The sequence below is a fragment of the Folsomia candida genome, unplaced genomic scaffold (genome assembly GCF_002217175.1).
Source record: "Folsomia candida strain VU population unplaced genomic scaffold, ASM221717v1 Fcan01_Sc001, whole genome shotgun sequence".
Classification (NCBI taxonomy): domain Eukaryota; kingdom Metazoa; phylum Arthropoda; class Collembola; order Entomobryomorpha; family Isotomidae; genus Folsomia; species Folsomia candida.
In genome coordinates, this window is record NW_019091193.1 from 238,038 (window position 1) to 263,867 (window position 25,830).

Below are 25,830 nucleotides of genomic sequence, written 5' to 3' on the forward strand. Positions count from 1 at the left end.
TGCGAATTGCAGGGGTGCACTTAAGGACAATGGTGTCCTGAAAGAAGGGGTGGTCCACGGGATCGGTACTATGTGCCCTTAGCTTTGTGTTTATTTAGTCATAAAATTGATTTCCTTACATTAGTTAAAAATTGGGGCAATATTGAGACTCAAAGAACAGAGTGACCGTAACTGTGTAGCAGTACATGAAAAGTGGAAGGTGAGGAAAAAGTTAATTGGATTTTTATAGGTAGACAGTCAAGGTAGGGTCAAGGTGGTTCAAACTTTGAGTCATGTACATTGATTTCGTAAGATTTAAGAACTTATTGGAACAAGTACAAAATTGAGTAAATTAGATAATTGAATTAGTCTAGAGATAAGATAAACTTCGTCTAGGAATTAAAATATATGATAAAATATGAGACATTTGAGTTCATGCGACAAGGACATACAAAAGTGCATGAGAAATAATGCTGATGTCAAACACAGTAGGCCCACGGCGGTCAAACTTCGCATGGACAATCCCCGGGGTACGCTTTTGGGTCATCCTGAAGCTCTAGGCCCTACCCGTACTCCTTGACCTCAAAATGACATGAGGTCAAGTTACAAAGTTGGCTCATCCATCACCATTTTTTAAATAGCTCGCATTTCAACAATCCCCGATAGATTTTCTTCATATTTGATAAAAACTGATCAGACTGACTTGTACTATCAGATTCGTTAAGGATTTTTAAATTTTTCCAAGGTCAACAAGTTTTTCGCACAAACGAAAAAGGTCACCAGACAAAGTCTCACATAACCCCATAAGTGGGGTATCGTTGGAAAGGTGTTGGTGGGAGGATTCAGAATATATATACTTTATGGGGTCTGGGACCACCCCCAGATTTTATAGAGACCGATGAGTATCATTGAGTTTTGGTTTTATATATTTTACTGTAAAATATTTTACTGTATGTTATAAACCTTGCTCAAAGTTGTGTTTAAATGGTCCTTAGATGAGTCAGGTTGACGCGGACCACTACTTGAAATCGATACATTTATTACATAGGTATCTAAGTTACGCAAGAATACCTACTAGCTTAAGCTCGAGAACAACATAGATAATTAGTGTTGGGAATACTTATGTTTATCTAGTAATAATTAAAAAAAGAAACGCTTACAAGCATATTTATGCACTCTAATTAAATAAGTATGTCGGAACTCTTGATTTCGGATTTCAGTCTCATAAGCATTAAGCCTTTAATACCTTTAATTTTTATGCCTCGAATATCATTTAAACGGTGCCCGATGTTCCATATCTTCCGTAGCTCGGTGGAATCAAGGCAGGGAAAATTATTTGCAGAACAATGGGGAAAACATGTTTCTGTAGGACTGCATTTTTCGTAAGTTTTATTTTAGACTGACAGTATATTTACGACGACTTGGCAAAAAATTGCCAAAATTTCTTTGTACAACGATTACCGTTGATTTATGTATTTATGAATAATTTAACATTTTGAACTCTGGTACCTCACAAAAAATATGTTGCGGGCATACGAATTTGTAGTATCTAGATTCGTACAATTACATATTTCGAAAATCTTCATTCTATGAATTTTTATTTCCATGCAGACATTTGCACTAGCCACAATTTTTGTTAGTGACACTTTGGCACAAGATACCGATTTTTATGATCCAGAACAAATCAGACGGTTGGAATTTGAGCCTCGTATAGGTGCCTTGACTCTCACCAATGACAGTTGTGTAAACGGTAACCCTTTTGCAGATCCTGACGATGTGTACGTACACTAAATTTCTTGCATAATTTTGTAAAATATGTACATAAACGTTCCGACTTATACACAGGACTGTGTTTTATCAGTGCTTCTGGATTGATGATGGTGCTGGTAATGGCTTTTGGTACATGCAACATATGCAATGCACACCTGGAGGTTATTTCGATCCAATATATCTTACTTGCCTGGAAATTCCAGGTAATCTTAAAGTTTTTTTGAAATTGATCGATTGAAATCGATTTGAAATTGATCTTGATGCTTTTTGAAGTCATAAAAATGGTTTTACTTAAATTTTCCCCAGATGATCCAAATCCGACAACTATGGCCCCTGAGATACCATTTCGTTGTGCAGTGGAAGGAATTTTCCCACATGCTTCGGACTGCGCTAATTATTATAAATGCATAATACTTTCCGGCCAAATGGTTACCTATGTCATGACTTGTCCATTAAACACTTTTTTCGACCCTATGACTTTGCAGTGTAAAACTGGAACCTGTAACTCAACCCCCACCGACCCTTCTCCCACTTGCACTACGCCAGGAATATTCTCGAATCCCTCCGACTGTGCAAAGTATTTTAGATGTGATCAAGTTAATGGAAATTGGTACATTTATATGTACACGTGTCCGCCTGACAGCTATTTTGACAATACCGTTCCTGGCTGCTTATTGGGAAATTGTCCAGCAAATTAAACTAATTATTAAGTTTTCCTGTTACCTTTTTAAATTTGTATGTCCTTGACCACAAAGGTGTATCGAAATTTAATGTAAATAAATGTTAATTCTGGGCATTCTTAATTGCAATTTAGCAAACTTTACCTCAACTTATTGCAGACACTCAAAATAAGGTAGTAATGAATTATTACCATGCGGAATCACTATGTGTCTCTACCACGTCGGTTACGATTTGTCGTAGAAATGGTAATAATAAGTTCAGGGAAATTCAAATTTAATACATAATGGTATTCACTTCCTTAATATTTGGTAATGAATTTGAATTTCCCTGAACTTATTATTACCATTTCTACGACAAATCGTAACCAACGTGGTAGAGACACATAGTGATTCCGCATGGTAATGATTCATTACTACCTTATTTTGAGTGCACATATTTGCTTTGTGTTAACAAATCCAACGAAAATTGCGTACATATATGTACATGTACTTACATATGCAAATTATTTAAAGAAAATACAAATGCGTACAAATTTAACGCTATGAGAATTACATCCGATTGGGTATAAGTAATAAAACTACATTTAAAAAACAGCATTCATCGGTGAGGGTGCGACTAAAAACTTTAAAACAAGAGTATTGAGCAAATTTTAAAATTTAATATTACCAACTTTTGCCTCACCGTGAGCATTTACTTAAATACAAAATCAATTTGGGCCCACGGTGAGGCAAAAGCTGGTAATATTAAATTTTAAAATTTGCTCAATACTCTTGTTTTAAAGTTTTTAGTCGCACCCTCACCGATGAATGCTGTTTTTTAAATGTAGTTTTATTTTCTGGTTTTTGGGTGGGAATTTTTATTGGGTACCAATAGCAACCAGCTAGGTGCAGTTATGAAAAGTCTTTTAAGCAGCGTAAGTGGCTGCAGATACCACCACCAAAACTTTCTCATTTTTCCAACCGATTTTTCTCGAACGTATCTTAAATGATGCGCAATCAATGCCCGCACGCTAAAATCAGCTACTGGCATGACCATTGCATGGCAAAATTGAATTTGGGGTTCATTTTAAAGTTTCCAAGGTCCTAAAATTCCTGTAATATTAGACTTTTGTAATGAGAAAGATGAAAAGACACTAGCTTTTGTAATTGTCTGATTTTTTTGTTTCAACAATTTTTCAATAAATGTAACCGTTCGAGCTGTAGCGTTTACAGAAGTTTTAGGACCCTGTCTTGAAAGCATACCTTAGCTTCGCCGTAACCATGTGCTTTTCTGTCGTGAGGGTAGCCCTTGGTTACTTTCCTCACCTCAGAAAAAAGATGAAAGTTAGTTAGAAAGTAATTAAATGAAAAACAATATGTACTGATTATATTTGAGGCAATATGGTTGTTCTATATCATTTAAATTTATTGGTGATACGTTTTTTTTCAATTCGGCGGAGAACAATTTTGCCGTTTAAATATGTATGTACAGAAAACTCGAAGTAAAAAAAACTGCGAAATGATGAATTTGTACATGTCGGGCTGTAATCCTTTACGGATGCTCATTAGAAACTTATTGCTTTGTCCCGACATATTTTTCCTTGTAGTTACTACTCTTACTTTGATTACGTTTTTTAAAAAAATACATAAGTATTTGATTATACACATTGATTAGGTACATATGTATGTACGTGTTCCTGATGTTCCATCAATTTTAAAGTATCCCCGAATGAAACGATTAATAATGGCTCATTCCATTTGTAAGCAACACGTTTGATCGAGTCCCAGAAAATAGAGGTGCTAAACCCTGCTCGCTGGTGGTGGCTGCCTGACCATGTATTTTCTTCTCTTTGATATGAGAACACCACACAACTTATGCTTTGTCAATGTTCCCGGCCACGTAGGAACACAGAATTATTTACTGCTGTCTACACAAGCAGCCCATGTTAATTTTACCTTTTCGAAAAATCGCCAAAACTCCAAGACGGACAAAAATCGCGTGGGGTTTTAAACGTTTTTGTTTCCTCAGGCCCAAAGGCATCGATTGGCTTATCTCCCTATAAGCGATTTTTGTCCGTCTTCTCGATAATCGAGTTTTTCAATACATTTTAAATTTCTGATTTTTTTGAATTTTTTAAAATTTTTCTTATCAATAAATGATCAATGAATGAAATCCGTAAATGTAACCTACCCCTTTGAACCTAAACTTTGGCGACAAAAGCATTTTCAATGCATTTGCAAATTTTCTTTCAACTGCAGTATCTTTGCGAAAAAAATTAATTTTCAAATTTTGATTTTTATGATATGTTTTATTTTATATTATGCATCTCTGATACGATTGTGGACAAGATATAAAATATGGGTGCGACGACGATCGTGTGGGTTGAGATGGAATGAGCCTAATGCAATAAAAGCCTGACTGGTTAGGTTGGTCACAATAATATATTAATATAAAATAGTGGATGACGTTGTTAATATAAGGACCAGTTTCGTACTCCACGTGTTTTTCAGTCATCAATTTTATATTTCATTTTGATTGAGCTACCTAAAATTTTAATCTACAATAGAGATTACATATATGTAATACATATTTTATTTTTATACGGACTTTACAAATATATACATGCATACGTATATATATGAGAATGTGAAGTGATTAGGAATTTAGTCAAGTAAAAAAAGTTTCTTAAGCCGCTATGTATCGTTTTCATACTTCCATCATAGAAACATAAATAGTAATAATTATGTATATGCATATTATGCTTAGCATACATATTGTCAAGTCTCAAAATTGGTATATGTATTGTGAACGGGATAGGAAGAGCCCTCTATTGGTATGTATAGTTTGACGTGGTGGATGACGTGTCACCTTTCTCATTTTTTACTTTATGAAACTGGGCTGTTCCTTTTCCAACTCATTCCAGAAGTAGCAACCTGTGAATCAAGGTGTGTAATTGGCTTGTATGTGAATGTCTAAATTTCCTATAATTCGAAATAGTAAAGATTCGATATTTTGTGACATATTTAAGTCATTGTGTTCTCGCTTGTTTATTTGAGTTCATCATAAAGTCAGTCAGTCAGGGCAATAGGTCATATTTAAAGTCACCGTCCAGTGCACAGTATTTAGAGATTTCCCCGTCCAGTGGGCGGATCCCAAATCTCACATATTTTTGGTGACCTCGACGTGATAGTGTTGGAATACTGTCTCCTCATCAACGACGGAGGACATTGGACGTGACTGGACCAGTGGATATCGTAGTGGAAAGACAAAGAGTACTAGGGGGCGTTTCCCGACGACGACAACTCGACGGGTAGCGGTCGCCCAAGGACCGCTTGAATTTGTGGTGTACCGGAGCCCTTAGTCCTGACACTTGAGGTCAATATTTGTTCCTGATTCAATTTTTACAGGCAGATATTAACTTTTTTCGTTTGTCTTTTCCTTTCCTTTCTTCTTAACATGACGTCCAAGATTCGTAGCGCGTGGAGGACGAAAGCTACTACCTATTGCAGACAAGCAACAGAAGAATTTAAGAAGCTTGCGCCAAACAAAAAATGGCTGAAGATATTGAAACTCAAGTTGGAGGAGGTTCGCATCAAATTACAAGCCATTGAAGAGACCAGTATGAATGAAACGACCACCAGTGGGGACGGTGAGGATGAAAAGTACGAGGAGTACGATGAAAAAATCCTCTGTTGCATTGCCGACATTGAAGAGGAGTGTCAACCAGACCCGCAACAAGCGCAGCAACAACAAATGGGTGGTGCTGGCGGCAGTGGAGCGGCGATGGGCGGTGCGGGTGCGACCAGCAGCAGCTCATATTACTTTCCCAGGATGAAGTTGAGGGAGTTTTCTGGCGAGTTGACTGAATGGCTGGGGTTTTGGGATTCATTCAAGATTGTACATGATGACAAGGGATTGGACGATGTGAGAAAGTTCCAGTTCCTACTGGGGTGCATGGTACCAGGGTCCAAGGCAAAGAAGGTTGTGGAATCCTACCCAATGAATGCTGCTAATTATGCAGGCGGTGGAGGCCCTGAGATCAAACTTTGGCAAAGAGAAACTGCTGCAGTTGGTATATGTAAGAGAGCTCGTCTCTATGAGTAATGGGAGGAATGGGCATGAATCTTTATCAAGTTTGTTTAACAAATTGAAATCGAGATATGAGGCCTTACAGACTTTAGGAGTTACCACACAGCAGGCGTCAATATTTCTGTATGCCATTGTGGAATCATGCTTATCAGAAGATGTGCTAACAGCCTGGCAAAGATCGTCCGATTTTGGTAGGGATGGGAGCAAGGAGCGACCACCAAAGACCGATATGGATTATTTGATGGATTTCCTGCAAAGAGAAGTGGAGAATGAAGTGCAGCGAAACATGGCCAGGTCAGGATATGGTGAAACGAGTGCAACACCAAAGTCGTCGAGTGGAAAAGGGCACCATCGTGAAAGGAGAGACAGTCCAAGTACGGCAGCGAATCTCTTCGGTGGTGCAGTCCATGACGGAAAGCAGCAGTGTTTGTTCTGTAAAAAGGGTCATCCTTCTTCAAAGTGTTGGAAGGCGCAGAGAATGAGCCTAGAAGAAAGGCAACATTTGGTTCGTAATTGCGGTGTTTGTTTTTGTTGTCTTCAGGGTGGACATTTGGCAAAGTCGTGCAAAGCTGGGGTCCAGTGTTCTCTGTGCACAAAGAGGGGTCATCTCGCGCTGATGTGTAGGCTCGGGAGTGACAAGAAGACTGATGAGGGGCCTGATGCTAATGTGGCAGCCCATATGGTCAGTCAATCTGTGACGAAGGATGTGCAACTTTATACCCTCAACGTGAAACTGAGGGGAAAGCGAGGCAATGTGAATGCGAGACTCTTATTCGATAGCGGATGTCAAAGGAGCTATATTAAGAAGTCAACTGTGGCCAAATTGGGAATCAGTGCTGTGGGGCGAGAAGAATTTCGCAAGGCGCTGTTTGGTGGTCAAGTAACTGAGGTCAAGTCACATAATCGGTATAAGCTTGAATTACTGAATGTTGATGGACAGAGACCGATGTCATTGGAACTTCTTGAGGAGGACACGATATGTGCAAAGATTGGTCGTGTCCCACCAGGCCCATGGATTGCGGAGCTGGCCAAGAAGAAGGTCACAGTTGGGGACGTGGGTCATGGTTCGGCTGAAATTAATTTGCTGATAGGTGGGGATCAATTTGGACAGCTACTCACCAACAAAGTTATTCAGTTGGAGTGCGGTTTGACGGCGATAGAGACAAGTCTTGGGTGGACAGTCGGTGGTCGTGTGCCTGTGGTGAGTGAGTCAAGTGCAATGGTGGTAACTTGTCTTTCTGTGAATGAGCTACAGGTTAGTCAATTGTGGGACCTGGATGCTATTTGGATACGTGATGATCCCTGTCGTAAAACAAAAGCAGAATGTGAAGAAGTGGCGAAACAACACTTTCAAGAGAATGTCACGAAAGATGATGATGGGCGTTACTGTGTCGCTCTGCCTTGGAAAAATGGGGAGCAGAAGATGTCGTCCAATCGTGTCGTGGCGGAGAAAAGGTTGGAGTCGGCGCTAAATTATCCCCTCCCGTCATAAGAAACCTCGCATCATATTTATCATCTTTAAATGCAAGATACCTCCTATTAAATAGATACATACGCACATATTTATGTAAATATATTTACAAGCAGTAAGTCTCAAAATATGATAACTTCTTCAAGTCCATTCTTCCGTAAGTATTCCGTTAAGCAAAAGTGTACACCAAGAATTCAGACAACCTAAATTTCTTATGGGCAAACCAAACCGAACCACAAAACTCACCAATATCCCGCCCACGATAGGGCAGATGCTCACATGGGTACGAAATTCCCTACCTTCGTCAAACATCCCACTCGTAATTGGTTTCTCCAAGCTCTTATTACTTCATCCTATCTTCCACTCAAAATCAGCAAAAAACAGTTTGTCATTACAAATTCGCCAAAGGGCTTAGCCTCAACTGTAGTAATCGTACTTCATTTGGCGGTAGTTCTCAAATGGTTTCTGGCTCAGTGGTTGAACGTAACAAGCCCTCCCTCCCCCACTTGGAATTTCGTGCTTATGTATTACTACTTAACATTGTTTTCTGCAGTTTTAGTTATAATAGTTCACTTTAAACTCGTCAAAGAAGAACTTGTGTTGTTGCTGAATTCTGCACTCCGTGTCGATCAAGATTACAACGAGAAAGGTGAGTTCATCAGCAAAGTAATAAAAATTTAGGCTAACAAATTCATCGTCATGGGTAAATAGTATTTAGTTTGTTCGCAATTTGTTTCAGAATTATCTATGTTATAAGCTGGAAATGTCAGTCCGGGAGGGAAGGAAAGTATATGTTCCGCAACGGAAGTAGAGATAATCATCACCCGACAACCATCCTAATATTACCTTCAGACATTTAATTTTTTGAATTTAAATTTTCGCACTATTTGAAACTTGACTTTCTTTGCTTTCACTTCCGTTGTGGAATATTTGCTTGCACTTCCGTTTCCGACGGACAGACATTTCCAGCTTATAATTCTCGCTCGCTCCGCGGAAGACGGGCTTGTTCGCTAGTATCGATATATGTACGAACATGCGAAATTCTTATGAATACTCAAAGATCCTTCCCATATTTATTTCTGTTTGCAGGGATAGTTAGTGTTCACATTTACTACGCTGCTTTTGTTTTACTAACCACCGTAGGAGTAATTGTATTGCCTATTGTGCCTTTCACCTTTGGTCTGGTTCGACCCTGTATGCCACCCGGGTTGATGAGTGTGATTAACTTGGAATGCAAATCGTGGGATGATGACGGGAAAACCGGAATACTTCTTAGAACTTCCGGAGCCATTTTGTTGTCCTACCTTGCCGCTCCAGTCGTTACCATTGCTGGATTCATTATCATTGTGGTTCTTGTTTATCCCACGGTGGTGAAACTTATAATCCTTGAAATAATGAACAGGTTAAGCAATTATCCTCTTAATAAACTTCGGAAATATACGTATATACCAAGTTTTACACATTTATATACCGATTTTTATCACTTGGCAACAACGCTGTTTTCAAAGTATTACATACATATTTTGCAAACCAATTAAACACGTATATACGACACATATGTGTGGAAAAATTGTTACACGGTAGATGAGTTTCGGTGATGGGTTTCCAATGCGGCCCAGATACAAAAATGGGTGCAATTCTATTCGGTAAATACATACTTTTTAAAATTTGGTGATTGATCAAGTTGGAAAATGACGGAGAACGTACAATTTCCATAAGTACGTTTGTATGTAGGGGTTTTATAGTGATACGCAAATTTTTGTAATTGGGAGGCAAAGTAATTAAGATCATGGATTATTATTTTGAAAAATAACTTGATACCCAAGTGATATTTAAAAACGTTGCATAAAATTGTTTAAATTTGTAGCTAGTATGTTAAGAAAATATGATATACATGAAAATTCTTGCAGGAATTGGGACAAAATGCGGCACAGCAATTTCTCGTCCTTGAGACGGTATCGTACTTTGCAATTATTATCAGGCATGCACAACCTAGTCCTTAGAGAACCAGTGATGCCCGCGTTGGTCGGAGGGATACTTTTATGCGAAAGCTTTGCCTTGTACCTGGTATTAACTTCGATGTTCGTAATTCCTGTCCCCATTTTAGTTTTGTCTTTGGGGGTAGCAGTTGAAATGTCCATCATCATTGGACTCTTCAGAATGATGGCCAACCCATTCGTCAAATCAGAAAAGTTACTTAAATATTTGCAAATATTGAATGGGCCAAGGTGGGTTAAGAGATTTGTCATGTCGTGCCCACCGTCCAAGATGATTTTGGGGGATGGGAACTTTTTTGATAAGGCGACATCTCTAGTTATTTGGAGAAAGTCGGTTGATTTGCTCATTACTTTTCTCTTGAAATAATCTTAATATAGGGTACATACATAGTTGTATCAAAGATATTGATGTTGTGCCTAGGGTAAGCATGAAAACTGACAGCAAATTTTAATCCCAGATACTGAAGAATTGAACAGTATCAACTTGATATTTTATCTATTGCTTACGACTTAACGCCAATTTGACAAACTTTACTCGAACTTATTGTAAATATATAATGCTTGCATTAAAAAGTTTAATCAAAATTACTTACGTGACTCGCAAACTTGATTTAAGTTAGCTAACTACCCATTAAATTCGAATTAATTCCATACTCATTATCCACCTTATTCTCAGTGTCGGGTAAGTTTGTATATCTATGTATGTATCATTATCATTGTACTGTACAGAATATTGGGGATTATGTATTACCAGTTCCATGTAGATACATATGTATGAAAATTAATTAACTGCAGATAAATTTAAACCTTTTATCATTGCATCTGATTGGGTATAAGTAAGAAATATGAATGGTGGTTGAAAAGTAGCTGATGTGAAATAATATACAATATATGGACCACATTTGAGATTATGTCGTTGTTTAATTTACCTGGTTAAATTTTTTTTTCATTTAGCGGAAAACAATTTTGTAGATTAAATTTTTACATACAAACGGGGTTACGAAAACAATTGCGAAAAGGTGAATTTAAACATGTCGGGCTGCGTTTGATTCGTACCCATAACTTGGTTTGGTTAGATAACCCTGTATGCATATTAAGAAATTTATCGTTTTGCTCCGATTTATTTAGTTAATCCTGGTTGGTTTGACTACTTTCCTTGTATGACTGCGTATATAAGTACTTATGTATGTAAGTTTCATCAATTTTAAAGCACCCTCGAACGAAACGATTTATAATGCAGGAAAACCTGATTGGCTCCGGTGGTTGGACTTAGCAAGATAGATACATATATTTAAAACCACCAGACCAGTTCGGGATTGCAATTACTTTGCACATCATAGGAAATACAACCAAAGGCAAAGCATTTTCAGACTTCATAAACTTAAAGTGTTTCGCTACTTTCTTGCACTGCAACGAAGGAAATCCAAGTTGCAAGAACTTATGAAACATTCATTCTTCGGTATATTTCATTCAATAAATTACTGTTATTTCCTTCAGATTACCTAATCAGAGAGCTTAGAACTTTGGGAAACACAAAATTTCCCAAAATTTTACAGTCAAATTCCCCAACATGCGCCACGCCCTAGCTCAGATTCCTACATTGCTGCGCAATGTGGTACCTTCGTCAAATATTCCAGTTATAATTAGTTTCTCTAAGGTCTTATTATTTCAACCCAATCAGCTCCCATTCTCGACCAGCAAAAAAAAATTTACGATTACAAATCCATCAAAGTTCCCAGGTTTAGCCTCAACTGTAGTAATCGCACTTCACTTGGCAATAACCTTCAAGTGGTTCCTGGACCAGAGGTTGTACGCAACAAATCCTCCCTCCCCCACTTGGATCTTCGTCGTTATGTACTACTGCTTAACATTGTTTTCCGCAGCGATGGTTTTTATACCTCACTTTCAATTCTTCAAAAGTGAGACTGTATTATTGTTAAATTCTGCAGTCCGGGTCGAACATGAATACAATGAGAAAGGTGGGTTGACCAGCAAAGTTAAATATTCTGAACCAGGGTTGCAGAAATTTCATCTCACCTTCGTAAATCTCATCTCACTGAGATCTAAAGAGAAATAGTGAGACATGAGAAATATGAGATACAGTGAGATTTATGAGCCATGCACTAGCGCCACCTAGCGGACGGGGTCATGAACTACAAGTTTATCTCATTAGTTCTCATATTTCTCACTCAGCCCCAAGTGAGATGATTGATACAAATCATTAAATCTCACTAAATCTCACTAGGTGATATATACCCCCTGTTCTGAACAACTCCTAGTAATGCACAATGAAGTACGCTATTGCTGGGTCAATAGAGCCAGAGATAGATAATTTTATGAAACATGTAGTTCTGTAATTCCGTACTAGCCTATCAGTAATCCTTTGTACTTCAATTTACAGGCATACAAACCATCCACATTTATTACACCGGTTTCATTTTACTAACCACCATAGCAGTAATTGTAATGCCAATCTTGCCTTTCACCTTTGGCTTGCTTCAACCCTGTATGCCGCCTTTATTGACGAGTGTGATAAATTTGGAATGCAAATCGTGGAATGATGATGGCCAAGCCGGAATACTCTTGAGGACTTTAGGAGCAGTCTTATTGTCCTGCCTTTCCCCTCCTCTAACTGCCACCGTTTGCTTCGTTGTCGTTGTGGTTCTTGTATATCCTACAGTGGTGAAACTACTAATCCTCGAGATGATGAACAGGTAAAATATATGTGTTTATAGTTTATGCACGCTAACAAAATAAAAAATTAAAATTCTTACAGGAATTTGCACCAAATTGGGCACGGTACTTTTTCGTACCTGAGGAGGTATCGTAATTTGCAATTACTTTCAGGAATGCACAACTCAGTCCTTAGATCGCCAGTGATGCCGGTAATGGTCGGAGGCGTAATGTTGTGTGAAAGTTTTGCATTGTACCTTGTACTAACCTCGACGAGCGTGGTTCCCGTCCCTATTTTCATGTTGTCCTTGGTGGTAGCAATTGAAATGTCAATTATAATCATTGGACTATTCAAAATGATGGCGAACACATTTGTAAAGTCAGAAAATTTACTCAAGTTTTTGCAAAGTATGAATGGGCCAAGATGGGTTTCGAGATTTATCAGGTCGTGTCCACCATCCAAACTAATTTTAGGGGATGGAAATTTTTTTGATCGGGCGACATCTCTAGTAATTTGGAGAAAGTCTGTTGATTTGCTGATTACTTTTCTTCTTATGTAAGTTTAATAGGGGTATCAAATATGTTCTACCTTGTTTAAGCATAAAAACTGAAAAAAATTTATCCCAGATATTGGAAAATGCAACATTATAAATTAACTCAAATTAAAAATTGTTCAGGCCCTCGATAATTAGTAAGGTACGCATGCACGTAGATAAATTTACGGTGAACCGATGTGCACATACATATGTATGTACGTATATACATACATTAAATATTATTAATAAAAGTACATATGTAATGCTAAAATTTACATTTACGTGTGCATACTTAAATACATACGCACTTAGATATTTGGATATTCATTTACGATATAGTCGTAAATTCGAAAATTGTGGACTTTTGGGTTAAAAACTAATATGTATAGGGATGACCTTGTAAATTGTCACTGAAGTTCAGTGCCGACGGTCCAAAGTAGATCGTAAAGAATCACCAGTATTTAATTAAACGTAAACCGGGTTTACGTTTAATTAAATACTTTAAAGACGAAAATTATGTAAGCAAGAAATAATTACAACCAAATTGGAAAAAAATCTGAAGGAAATCTCTGTCTGAATAGCATCCTCACTATGAATTTTGCATAGTTGAAATTTCACAGTCAGGAAATTATTGCTTTGCATATTGCCAATAAATTCCACATGAACAAATTTTCAGTACAGTCAATGGAAAAAGTATTGGCAACACCCAAGCAAGCTAAATAAAATTGGTTATAACTTTGGCATGCGTTATCAAATTAGCGTGAAACTTTGAACACATTTGATAAATCTAATGTAGTGTTCGATTATAATTGTGTTTCCGATTTAAACCTAGTAAACATAACGCAATCCAAATTTTGACCCTAACTAGTCAGGTACGAACCTGCAAAAAGTATTGGCAACATGTGGCTAAATTAGTTACTCGACACAATTTTCTTAACCATCTTCCACATTTCGTTACGGTAAGGTAATTAAGTGACAAAATATAACGGTAGCGACATTTTAAGTCTACAGTTGTGTTGTCTGGAGCCAAAATGGCGGCACTAAACCAGCTGTATTTGGCGCGGCGAGAAATATTCATGCCTCTTCCATAAAAATGCTTTGTTATCGAAAAATCAAAGAGAAAACATACTTTTCCATATTCACTATTGAAAACGTAGCAAAGAAATATAAAATGACGATCTCAGTTTCTACTTTTCCATGATGCGGAAGAAAAAGGTCACCTACGCCCAAAATCTACTGATGAATCAAGCAACAAATCACTCGAGATCGGAAGATTTTAGCCCCCAAATCCATGTTGAATTGCAGTACTAACTGTGGGCAAACATATCATTCAATTTGGTGTTCACTAAAAAATTATGCCTTGGGGTTTCAGGCTCCAGTAGCCCGACCGACGAGAGAATCCCCAAAGCGAACCACCTCAATAAATTGGGATGGGCTAAATATAAGCCTCAATTGACTTCCAATGAATGAAATAAAATCTACTGGTACGACATAGGCATATTTTACTTATTCGGAGCTCATTAATTGGTTCAAGTCTGGCGGATGCCATAAAAGGCTCAGAAATACGAAAACGTTCGTATGACAGTTTAACACATAGGAGGATCGATTATGGTTTGGGGTTAAATGACTAGGTGGCGGCGTGTTTACCTGGTCATTATCGATAAAATCATGACCAGGGAGGTCTAATTAATCATTCCAAACGATAATTTGATATTTGATAAAAACCTGATATGGGGAGGAATTTTATATTCCAAAAATGCAGTGACCCAAAACAGCTACCCCAATTAAGGATGCAAGTTTTTGGAGACCGAAAAGGTTAAGCTTCTTTCAATTCAATTCAATCTTTATTCAAGTGACTGCGATAAAAATATGTAGGTACACATTTCGTTGGCTGCACAGTCTCCTGATGTCATTCTGATTATTTGGGCTGCGAAAAGAGAGACCGGTGGGAAACCACTCGATGAAAAACGAGCTTGTCAAAAGTTCGAAACAAGTGTGGCCAACCATATAAAAAAACGTTATAAAGAACCTTGTCGAATCAATTCAACGGCCTATTTATGGTCTTATTGCGTCGAGGGGAGGTGCCGCGTAACATTAGAAGCAGTGTGACGTAATAAAATTGGCGATTCTTTGATTTATGATTTTATAAGTTATAGGGTGCCAATACTTTTTGCGGGTTAATTTTACATATTTTCCAACAAATTATTTAAAAACTGTGTTTATCCAATTTTAATCAATAAAACATGATTATAATCGAAAACTACATTAGATTTGCTAATTGCGTACAAATTTTCATGCTAATTTGATAATGCATGCCAAAGTTATAGCCAATTTTATTTAGCTTGTGTGGGTGTTGCCAATACTAGTTCCATTGACTGTATATTGGGATATCCATACATATTTGCGTTCATTCTTCCCGGTGTTGACGGATTTTCTGGAAATCATGAGGACCAGTTCAAAAGCTACAATCAAATGGGTTTAATGGCGAATTTGGCGATGAGTCACACAAATAATAAATGAAACAATTTCCGAGTTCAAAAAGTTTGTTTTGCCATGATTAATCCGTGACGTATCTATGTATTTGCATACATAGTAAACCTCAATTCATGTTCATAAATTTCTAATGACGATTGATGATTTCTATCTAATGACGTGAACAATGACGAGGTAATGTCCAATCGTCATTTATTAAACCACACGAGTTACCACAAGTCGCATATGTACATACATAGTACGTACAGTGACTAAATTTGAACACCATGGTGTTTGCATACATACGTATATGTAATTTTATGCTAAAACAAAGCTCCCAGTTTCTACGAATACTCATGAAATCTGACCAAATTTCGCCGACGATATCATAGGATTCGTCATGCCCTTCAGTAATAAAAAATATGCGTCCGGATTTTAAATATTGTTCGATTTAGCAATTTTGAAGCTCATGAAACATTTTTTGGTATATAAACAGACGAAATTGTAGGAAAAAAAATTATGCTCTTCCAATCTTCTCTAGAGTACATTGTACTAGGCAAGAAAGTAACTCGCCACTCCTCGGAAATACATTTATTGAACTATTTACAACATAAAAGTTTATTTTTAGGTAAGAATCTACTAATTAATACTTAAGGAGTAAATGCAAATTTATGTGTTATTAACTTAACAGAGATTTTTTAATTTAGCTAGTTCGAAATTGACTTAATTCACCAAAATGTGTTGCAAGAATGAGATTACTAACAACACCGGAAGTACTAAAGCTGCGAAGACTCCGTCGCAATCAATATGTAGCATGGGATTTGGAAATAAGAACAATGACGCCCTTGTCGTTCACCGCGGTAACGGCGGTCCAAATGCGCAATGCTTAACTTGTGGAAGTTTCTTCCCATGGGGATATAGCTGCCCAGGATGCAAGAAGTAGATTAATAATGCAAATTACTGACATTTTTATACACACAAATCAACCCGCGGGTAGACTGTAGGCGGGTATTTTTTCTTCTTTACACAATGTATTATACCCTGTATTTAGTATACCCTCATGCTATATATTTTGTACTGTATTTAGTAAATACATACATAAGTACGTAAATAATGAGATTTAATCGCTTTAGGTCAATCCAATTGCATTTGAAATAATAGAACTTTGATTTCTAACTGTTTTCGATCAATATGTATATATATCCTAACCAAAAATTATTTTATGAACTATGTACTTCCAGTAATATTTAGCCAAATTTGGACAACTTTTCTAAAATTGAATTTCTCAAAGTCAGCATTCACAAATTTTGCCTTGTTCCATGTGTAGCTGACTATGCAGAAGCACCACCCTCAATATTATGGTGGATTATTGATCTATCTTCTAATAATTACACAAAATTTGTTACGCCAAAATCGCTGCCGCTCAAAAATTTCCTTATATACCTGCATATTAAAAATACCTACGAAATAAATTACATGCTGCCAAAATAATATACATATCACAAGTAGTATGAATGTATTTAAAGGTCAAATTGAAACAAATACATAGATAATTATCTGAGTTTCTATATACATATAATTGCACGTAAAAAATGTCAATCAACTACCAGTTATTGAATTCCTACAACATAAACGAAGTGATAGGTAAGTTCTGCCCCTAGTAACTCTGTAAAGGTGACTTATGTACATACATTAGATCACGATCAATCTATTTACATATGATATTTATGCTACCGCTGTATGTACATATTTATGAAACTGAAGTAGCTATGTACATAATTAAAATAATGGGCTTGCATTAACTTTATGGAAGTGGCCGCGGAAGCAGTGGGACCATCTTGAAACCGTAACTTTGTAGGATAGCGGAGGGCGGTTTTTACATAGCATGAACAGAAAATTGGGACATCGAATTGTCCTGCCGACATTCTCGCTCTGTCCACCCCCTTCCGCGGCCACTGTTTCCTGGCAAACGTCGCATTAAAAACTGGAAACAAAATATTTTCCTAGCTAAATAATTACGTACTAAAATTAGTCTACGTGCATTCATCTTGCCAACACAAATTCGCAAGCATGTCCAGCTTGGTAAACATTTTCCGCAAAGTATTTTTACCAAGAATGCAATTTTTTGTTCAAAACTTACGCGAAATTTGGGAACCCACCCTCCTCGCTTGCTCAAATATTCCCATCGTCCTCCGAATATGTCGGTATTGCCTCTGGATGAAACCAGTACCATTTTCCCTGTATAAATCCAATTTCCGTTTAATGACGCACGAAAAATGGCACATGATGCAAAATTTTATTTGCTGGCTAAACAGCTTCACACATTTCGTCATCGTGCTGAATTGGTTCCTAAAATTTTGGTGCGATCCCTCCTTCGAAAATTGGAAACGTGTCATGATGGCGTATTTTTTGGTTATTTTTGCCGCAGTGAGTTACGCTATACTGCATCTCTGGAGGGTTCGGGATGAAGTCGTGTTTCTTATTAATTCGACAGTTCGCCTGGAGACGGAATTTGTGCGGAGATGTAAGATACTACAAATAGCTTACAAGGGACACTCACGACCTGTCGTTTGAGTCCAGGGTACCCACCATGCTTTTTAGAATCTACTAGGACCCCAGATGAAGGATTCATTCATATTTCCGTGTAAAACTCATATTTGGCGCCGTGCCGTGGCGCTAAATTCTGGATGGAAGAAAGCAACTATCTGGGAGTATAATGGCGAAAGAAATTTCAAAATCCGAGTAAAATTGGATTTTTGGCGTGGATTTGAGTGAGTGAAAACTGGAGTGAAAGCGTTTTTTGAGCATTTTTGAGTGGGTGTGGCGGGCGCAAATGTGGCCATGGAGTCAAACCACTTCAGGGTTTTAGTACACTCATGGGACCCTACCACATATCCAAAGGGCATCAAGATCTGTTATTATCAACCTCGCAAGCTCCCCTCCTGAGAATTAAAACGGGTTATTGTTGTGTATAATGTAATCCCCTCATATTTACATAATGTCTTGTGCGACTTATATAAATACCCCGTGAAGCCAGGACTTTAACTTATTCTGAAATTCAGAATACCAGAACCAAAACTTTGAATCATTGTTAGTCTTTGCATAACAATATGCCTGGTAAGTACTTACTTAACAAGGTATATGCATTTATTAAAATAATTTATAAAGATTGCATGATTCGTTCATTTCAAGTGGGAAGCAAAATCTGGATAACGTTTGCCGAGGACGACACCGATGCTTGGAAATGTATCGCGCTGGTTCGATCTCTAAAAGCAAGTATTTCCACGAGACACGCTGTGATCCTTTTATCAAAAAATGTGTCGCAAAATATGTGGTAAATAATTCAGTTTCATGTATACTTTCACAAATAGTTACATCTCTAAATTGGTAAAATTTCAGGCTAAAGCTGCAATCTGAGTTCAATGCGTGCTATCTCGTTATCGAGGACGAATTATCTACCAAGGTTGAATTCCGTACTGGGGCATTGTGGTACGCGTATGAAAATTGGAGTCATTTTGTCTGGTTGGACTGTAACTGTCTCGTTGTGCGGAACTGTGACGATCTTTTTCATCGAAGCGGCGTCCAGTGGGCGGGGAGCAAAGATGGAGAGGTGGTGCCCGTGTTTCTTTCGAACATTGTAACAGAATCTGAGCTGGGAGATAAAAAATATGCCACTTTGAGAGAAAGTACATACTGATTGATTAACAACGTCCTTGTCATATTCATTCATTGAAAGATTGCTTATTTGTTTAAGATGGAAGATATTTTGGCAAAGAGTTGGATTACTGCCATGTAATTGACATGGACAGGTGAGGCTTGTGTGATCATTGATCTAATTCCTGCTCGCCATAATGGTACAAATAATTTTTCAATTGTTTTGACCAAGCTCAACAAATAATCCACTTTGCGGAAAGAACCTCAAACTGATTTATTTCTCGAATGGGCACCCACTTGAATCCACTTCTTATCAAGAACGAAGCAGAAAGACTGCGAATTTGGACAATGATCTTAAAGAGAAAGCTACCGAGTTATGTAAACACTTTTGTCCCGAACTGTTCCCTAGCAATGTAAATTTAAACACTTTATGCAAAAATCATCCAGGACATAAGTAATTGACTCAATTATAATTGATTTGCCTAAAACCTAGACTATTCAACCCATTGCTAACAAAATTCCTAGCCAAGTTACAAATTCCATCGCTATAGTCGGGATGGCTTGTCGGTACCCGGGCGTAAATAGCATCGCTGAATTCTGGGAGTTATTAGTAAATGGTTTGGATGGAATTAGCAAAGTTCCCGAGAGACGATGGACCAAAGAGAATGCATTGTAAATATATTTGTTAAGGAATGACTCGGAAATTACGTAGTTAACGCGTTCTATGTACATACGTGCTACCTATTGACATAAGACTCGTTTCACGTAATTTCCGAATCATCCCTGTAAATTTTTATACAATACAGGATATAAATTGGCAGTAATTTAAATGCAGAGGTCGAATGGGGAACTGGCGAAATACGGAGGCAGGCTTTCTTTCCTGCTCGATAGAAAACTTTGACTCTAAATTTTTTAACACGAACGCCGCCGACATGCAATTTCTCGACCCTCAGCAAAGATTATCTCTCCGCGTTGTTTGGGAAGCTTTGGAGCATGCCGGCATTGATCCGCTGTCGTTAAAGAATTCACTGACAGGAGTTTTCGAAGGGTGAGACGCTGAGAAAACTATTGAATGAGAAATTATGTAATTAATCTATTTTTTTACCTCGCAGATGGTGGAGAGGAGACTACAAAGAGTTGTTGCAGATGCAGGGTGCCCTGTTCGACACGGATTTTCTTCGAGGTTACATGGGCAACGCTCTTGGTCCCTTCACCGCGAGGATATCTCACTTTTTGGAGCTTATCGGACCAAGTTTCTCTACGGAGAGTGGTTGCTCGACCTCCGTCGTTGGGGTGGATATGGCATGCGACAGTTTAAGAAATGAGGCGTGCAATTTAGCCATCGCGGTGGGAGCGAAGCTACTCCTACACCCGTACACTTTGGGTGAAGGGTTAATGGAAGGCGTCCTAGCGAGGGATGGAAGATGCAAAACTTTTGATAGTTCTGCTGACGGATTTGGCCGCGCAGAGGGCATCGGAGTATTGATTTTGAAACGATATTCTGACGCCGTAGCGGATGGTGATCGCATTTGGGGATTGATTCGAGGTTCCGCCGTGGTGCAGGAGGGACCAAGTAAAAGTATGGGGACACCAACTGTCGGGGTGGAAGCGAAAGCTATGGAGGTTTGTATTTTGTCCTACTGTTAAAAAAATTATAGTATTTCATGAAAATTTGTAACTATTTAGCTCGGCCTACATAGAGCTGGTGTGAAACCTAACCAAGTCCAGTACGTCGAAATGCATGGCACAGGTAAAACTAATTTTACAACGTTTTTCAACCTTTGAAGGTTGCAAAAAACACTCACTGTCATATGTTTTTGCAAAAAACACTCAACTGTCAAATGTTTTCTGCGAAAATCACTTAATGTCAACTGTTTCTTGCGAAAAACAGGTACGCCGGTGGGTGATCCTATTGAGGTTGAAGCAGTCTCAAGAGCTTATTCTAATCGGGAAAATATCCTCACCATCGGTTCCGTAAAGACTAACATCGGTCATACCGAATCAGTTTGCGGAATAGCTAGCATTCAGAAAGTTGTACTTTCGATGCATCACGAAATAATCCCAGAGCATCTACATTTCAATAAACTCAATCCGGAAATAGATTTGGCTTCCATTCCCGCACAAATCCCGCTCAAACAGGTCGAGTGGAAGCGGGCCATGGATAATGGACAACTGCGTATAGCAGGAGTAAATTCATTCGGAATAACTGGCGCTCAGGCGCACGTAATTGTTCAAGAACCCCCGTCGAATGGTTATCCATCAGAGGACATGGAGATAACCTTTCATGATGAAAGACCTCGCAAAATTTTCACCTTCTCTGCAAAAACCGAGGCTTCCTTCCATTCTCAGGTGGAGGCTTACAAGACTTTTCTAACATCGACGGACTGCTCTTTAACTGACATCGAAGTCACGATGCATACTGGCAGAGCACATTTTCCACTACGTGGCTTTGCAATTTGTGACACTAAAGAAGAGCTGATTGCATCGTTGGATCTTCTCCGACCAAAACATGTACCAAATTCGGGATCGAAATTGTGTTTCCTATTTACCGGGCAGGGATCACAATATATCGGAATGGCAAAATCTCTTTACGAAGAAAGCATCGTATTTAGGTCAAATTTCGAATTGTGTGAGTCCATACTATTCACCGAGCATGGAATCTCCATCAAAGACGCCTTGTGGGATTCAAGTAACGAGCAGGATCTTATAAACCAGACTTTGTACAGTCAAACGTCGATATTCTGCGTGGAATTTTGTCTCCTCAAATTATGGGAGTCTTGGGGAGTGGTGCCAGATGCAGTGATGGGTCACAGCATTTTGCCAGCTGAATTTGTTGCAGCCGTCGCGGCGGGAATTCTGACTCTTCATGATGCTCTAAAACTTGTGGTATCAAGATCCATTTTGATCGAATCATTACCAAAAAGCGGTATGATCGTGGTCGGTGCGGATCTTCAAACATCAAGAAAACATTTGGATAACGCATTTACCAATACGAGCCAGAAATGGCTTGACATAGCTGCGGTGAACTCGACAGGTCAAACAGTTATGGCAGGAACAACTGAAAATATTCAAGAATTTCATACATATTGCAAAAATAATGGTGTCAAGACTCACGTACTAAAATCGTCGCACTCATTTCACTCAAAACTGTTGGATCTGATCCTTGAAAAATATAAAAGGATAGTTGACACCATTGATTTTTCCCCTGCGACAAAATGCTCTTTTATATCAGCGGTTGACGGAAAAACGATTACTAAAACTGATTCGAATTACTGGGTTCGGCACACTCGAGAGAAAGTTTGTTTCATGGAAGCGAGCAAGGCGGCGGCAGATCTTGGAATGACTGGATTTATTGAAGTCGGACCCCAACCTGTGCTGTCAGGCCTACTCTTGGAAAATATCGATGAGGTATAGTGGTCATTTATGTGTTCATTGTAATGTCCCATTCGTTATGTCTGAACGCTGTTAAAACTTGGTGTACATACCCATATAACATTTTTTAGATCGTGGAAATTTCAATTCTCGCCCCGTCTCTTAAAAGGAACGAGCCTGAGTGGGAGACGATGCTTTCCACGCTGGGAAAACTGTATTTGGCAGGAATCAAAATTAACTGGTCAGGTTTCCATCGGTACACGAACGGAAGGAAGGTAGACGTTCCAGGCTATCAATTTGACGAAATTCCATACTGGGTGACCGTAAAAAATAGGAATCGAACCCATTTCCATCCTCTACTCGGTGCCTACGTACCGAACGCTTCAGATTTGACAATTTTCAACAACAGCATCGATGTGCAGAGGTTACCCTTCTTGAAGGACCATTCCCTCGGGGATAAGATCATATATCCCTGTGCAGGATATTTGGACATGTGCATGACTTCGTCGTACGTGGCAAGTGAATGCAAAAGAGGGATGTTTACTAAGCCAACGAGTATGCTGACCATTTCAAATTTCTCCATCATTACGCCAATCTGCTTAACCGAAGGACAGCCTATTGATACACAAGTAAAAATCTTCACAGTTTTCTCCATAGTATTAAATAGTTTGCACACTTTAACAAATTTTCTAATCAGGTTGTCGTCTCTCAAACTCCGGAAGGAGGCTTGTGTTCCACCATTTACTCACAAATTCAACTAGATGACCAGGAAAATAAATGGGTCAAAAATGCTACCGCACAGCTTGGAACCTTTACATCAGATTTTAATAATTTACCAGAATTGCACGATATCAGGAAACGATGCTATGACGTCGTAATGGATACCTTGGACTACAAAGTCTTTGAGGAATACGGATTCAATTTTGGTCCAACGTTACGTATATTGACCACAGTTTGGGGAAATTCCGGTGGAGAATACCTCTTCAAGTTTGAAGTGTCCGAATCGGATGAAGATATTGACCGGTTTATTATCCATCCCTGGATTGTTGATTCCATGTTGCAGGCGCAAATAATCAGCATTTTTATATTCACCCGCCCACCCAAGCAACTCTTCGTACCCGTGCAAATAGCTAGTTTTGCCTGGTTCGGTGGTCACGTGGCACGGTCAGGTTACGTGTATACAAGTGTCGGATCCGGATACAATGAAGCATATTTGTTTGACGAGGATGGAAATCGAATAAGTTGCATGCACGGGACGGAATATATTCCGACAAATCTGGGAAATTTACTGGCACTAATTGACGCGCAGAAGAATCCGCTTCCCTCAATGGCTGAATATTCCTGGAGACAGTTTCTGGGTCCGGAAGAGAGGAGAATTCCTGACGAAGAGAGGGGGTTAATTTGCCTTAAAGACATGGTAAATTCGTGCAATATTAAAGATACTGAATTTACTCAAGAAGAGGAACAATTTTACAACAATTTGCAAGATTTAGCAGGACTTTATATATTAAAGGTGGCAAAACAGCTTCACCTTGATAACCAGGAAGAATGTAAATGGCCCCAAATTGCAGAGAGGATAAATATCTCACCAAAATTTTGTGAATTCTTTAAACGAATTTTACGAGAACTTGTTGCCGATGGATGGATTGAAGAAATTAATGACTCTGATTTTAAAATTATTCGCAAGTTTCAATCCCTGAATCAGCTACAAAATATGTATTAGCAAACATGCTGGAGATTGGGGGGTTCCACTTTGAATATACAATTACCGACGTTGACCACACGGATGAAGTAGAAAAAATGTTTCACGATACTGGCATAACTACAAAATTTCTACGACTTAACCTTGAAAATGATCCCTTGTCGCAAGGCTTTATTCCAAATCATTACGACGTAATTATTGCCCCATTACTTGTTTTCCATGGAATGCGGAATTCAGCCAATGCTGTACAAAATGCAGCCAAATTATTGAAACATGGTGGCTACATTTTTATCTCGGAAATTATACAGCCGTGTCGGCATATTGATATGATGCTAGGTGGAACAGAAAATTTTGAACTATTCCCCATTACAAATTGGGAAAGTGTACTTGAAACCAATGGTTTTTGCGATATCGTTTCCGTTCCTGTATATGAGAAAATGGGTGCCTTAATCCTAGCCAAACTTGGCTTGCAAAAATATAACATTTTGACAGACAAACCAGAAAAGGATGATAAAAGTGAGTGGATTATCTTTGGGGATGACGGTCCCACAACGGACAACCTTACCATCAAACTAAAGCAGATAAGTTGCTCCGTGGAAATTATACGAAACACACATACAATCAGCCCAAGCGAAACGATGGAGGCACGAATACGTGCAATTTTTGAAAAATCATCCCAGAATAATATCCAGGGTGTCATATACATGTCTGGAATTGACCAACCCCTCACAACTCGACAAATATGTGAACCATTCTTGTACATTTGCAAATTTTTGGCCAAAGTTCAATCCCCACTAAAAGTGGTTACATGTACGCGTGGAAACATGTGTATCGGCTCAACCGACTTTGACCTGACCGCACCAGTATCCTCACCAATTATTGCAATGACGAACGTATTAGCCAACGAAAACCCTGACCTGATCTGCAAATGCGTAGACATTGGAGCAAGTGATGATGCCTGTGCAGAAATTTTCTCCGAACTTTTTACCACCGATATCGACCTCATGATAGCATATCGATCCGGACAGCGCTGGACGCCCAGAATAAAACCCCTCAAACTCAAAAACAATCCTCTCATGATCCCCAAAACTAACCGGTACAGACTCGTTCTACCAGGCACCAAGACAATTGAAGATCTACATTTTGAACCTTGCCAGCCTGAACCCCTTGGCGAGGGGGAAATTGAGATTGAAGTTAAAGCTTGCGGCTTAAACTTCCGGGATTTATTCTGTGTAACGAAACCTGATCCTGCTTTTGTCAACTTTAACACGTTGGGTGTCGACATGGCTGGATACATCACTGCTGTCGGCCCTGGGTGTGGTCCAGAGAAGAAAGTTGGTGATCGGGTCGTCCACTGTCGACGATATGGGCCTTCACTCCCGAGTCATATCGTGGTTCCAGGAGGGCACACGGTCCTTGTCCCGGATGACGTCACATTCGCAGACGTCGTAACCT

General features: G+C 38.7%; 2 protein-coding genes across 2 annotated transcripts; both read left to right on the forward strand.

Annotated features, from left to right (window-relative positions):
• Nucleotides 1–5,865: 5,865 nt before the first annotated feature.
• LOC110841798 lies at nt 5,866–7,990 on the forward strand. Its single transcript, XM_035860898.1, has 2 exons — nt 5,866–6,477; nt 6,584–7,990. Exons 1-2 carry the CDS (start codon nt 5,866–5,868, stop codon nt 7,988–7,990), a joined length of 2,019 nt encoding a protein of 672 aa, XP_035716791.1.
• A 10,767-nt stretch (nt 7,991–18,757) lies between these two features.
• Nucleotides 18,758–24,396, forward strand: LOC110841804 (narbonolide/10-deoxymethynolide synthase PikA1, modules 1 and 2). Its single transcript, XM_035860935.1, has 12 exons — nt 18,758–18,764; nt 18,840–18,981; nt 19,047–19,333; nt 19,402–19,456; nt 19,534–19,714; nt 19,795–19,973; nt 20,137–20,349; nt 20,414–20,924; nt 20,988–21,051; nt 21,193–22,709; nt 22,805–23,302; nt 23,371–24,396. The coding sequence occupies exons 1-12, from the start codon at nt 18,758–18,760 to the stop codon at nt 24,394–24,396; spliced, it is 4,680 nt and encodes a 1,559-aa protein (XP_035716828.1).
• The last annotated feature ends 1,434 nt before the right edge of the window (nt 24,397–25,830 follow it).

Bases quoted from the DNA above. Each gene is read 5' to 3' on its own strand.
- LOC110841804 (XM_035860935.1), top strand. The intron at 19,334-19,401 runs GTACATACTGAT...TATTTGTTTAAG, and splicing joins ATATGCCACTTTGAGAGAAA to ATGGAAGATATTTTGGCAAA. The intron at 19,974-20,136 runs GTAAATATATTT...ATTTAAATGCAG, and splicing joins TGGACCAAAGAGAATGCATT to AGGTCGAATGGGGAACTGGC.
- LOC110841798 (XM_035860898.1), top strand. From the start codon at position 5,866: ATGACGTCCAAGATTCGTAGCGCGTGGAGGACGAAAGCTACTACCTAT. The intron at 6,478-6,583 runs GTTGGTATATGT...GAGGCCTTACAG, and splicing joins GGCAAAGAGAAACTGCTGCA to ACTTTAGGAGTTACCACACA.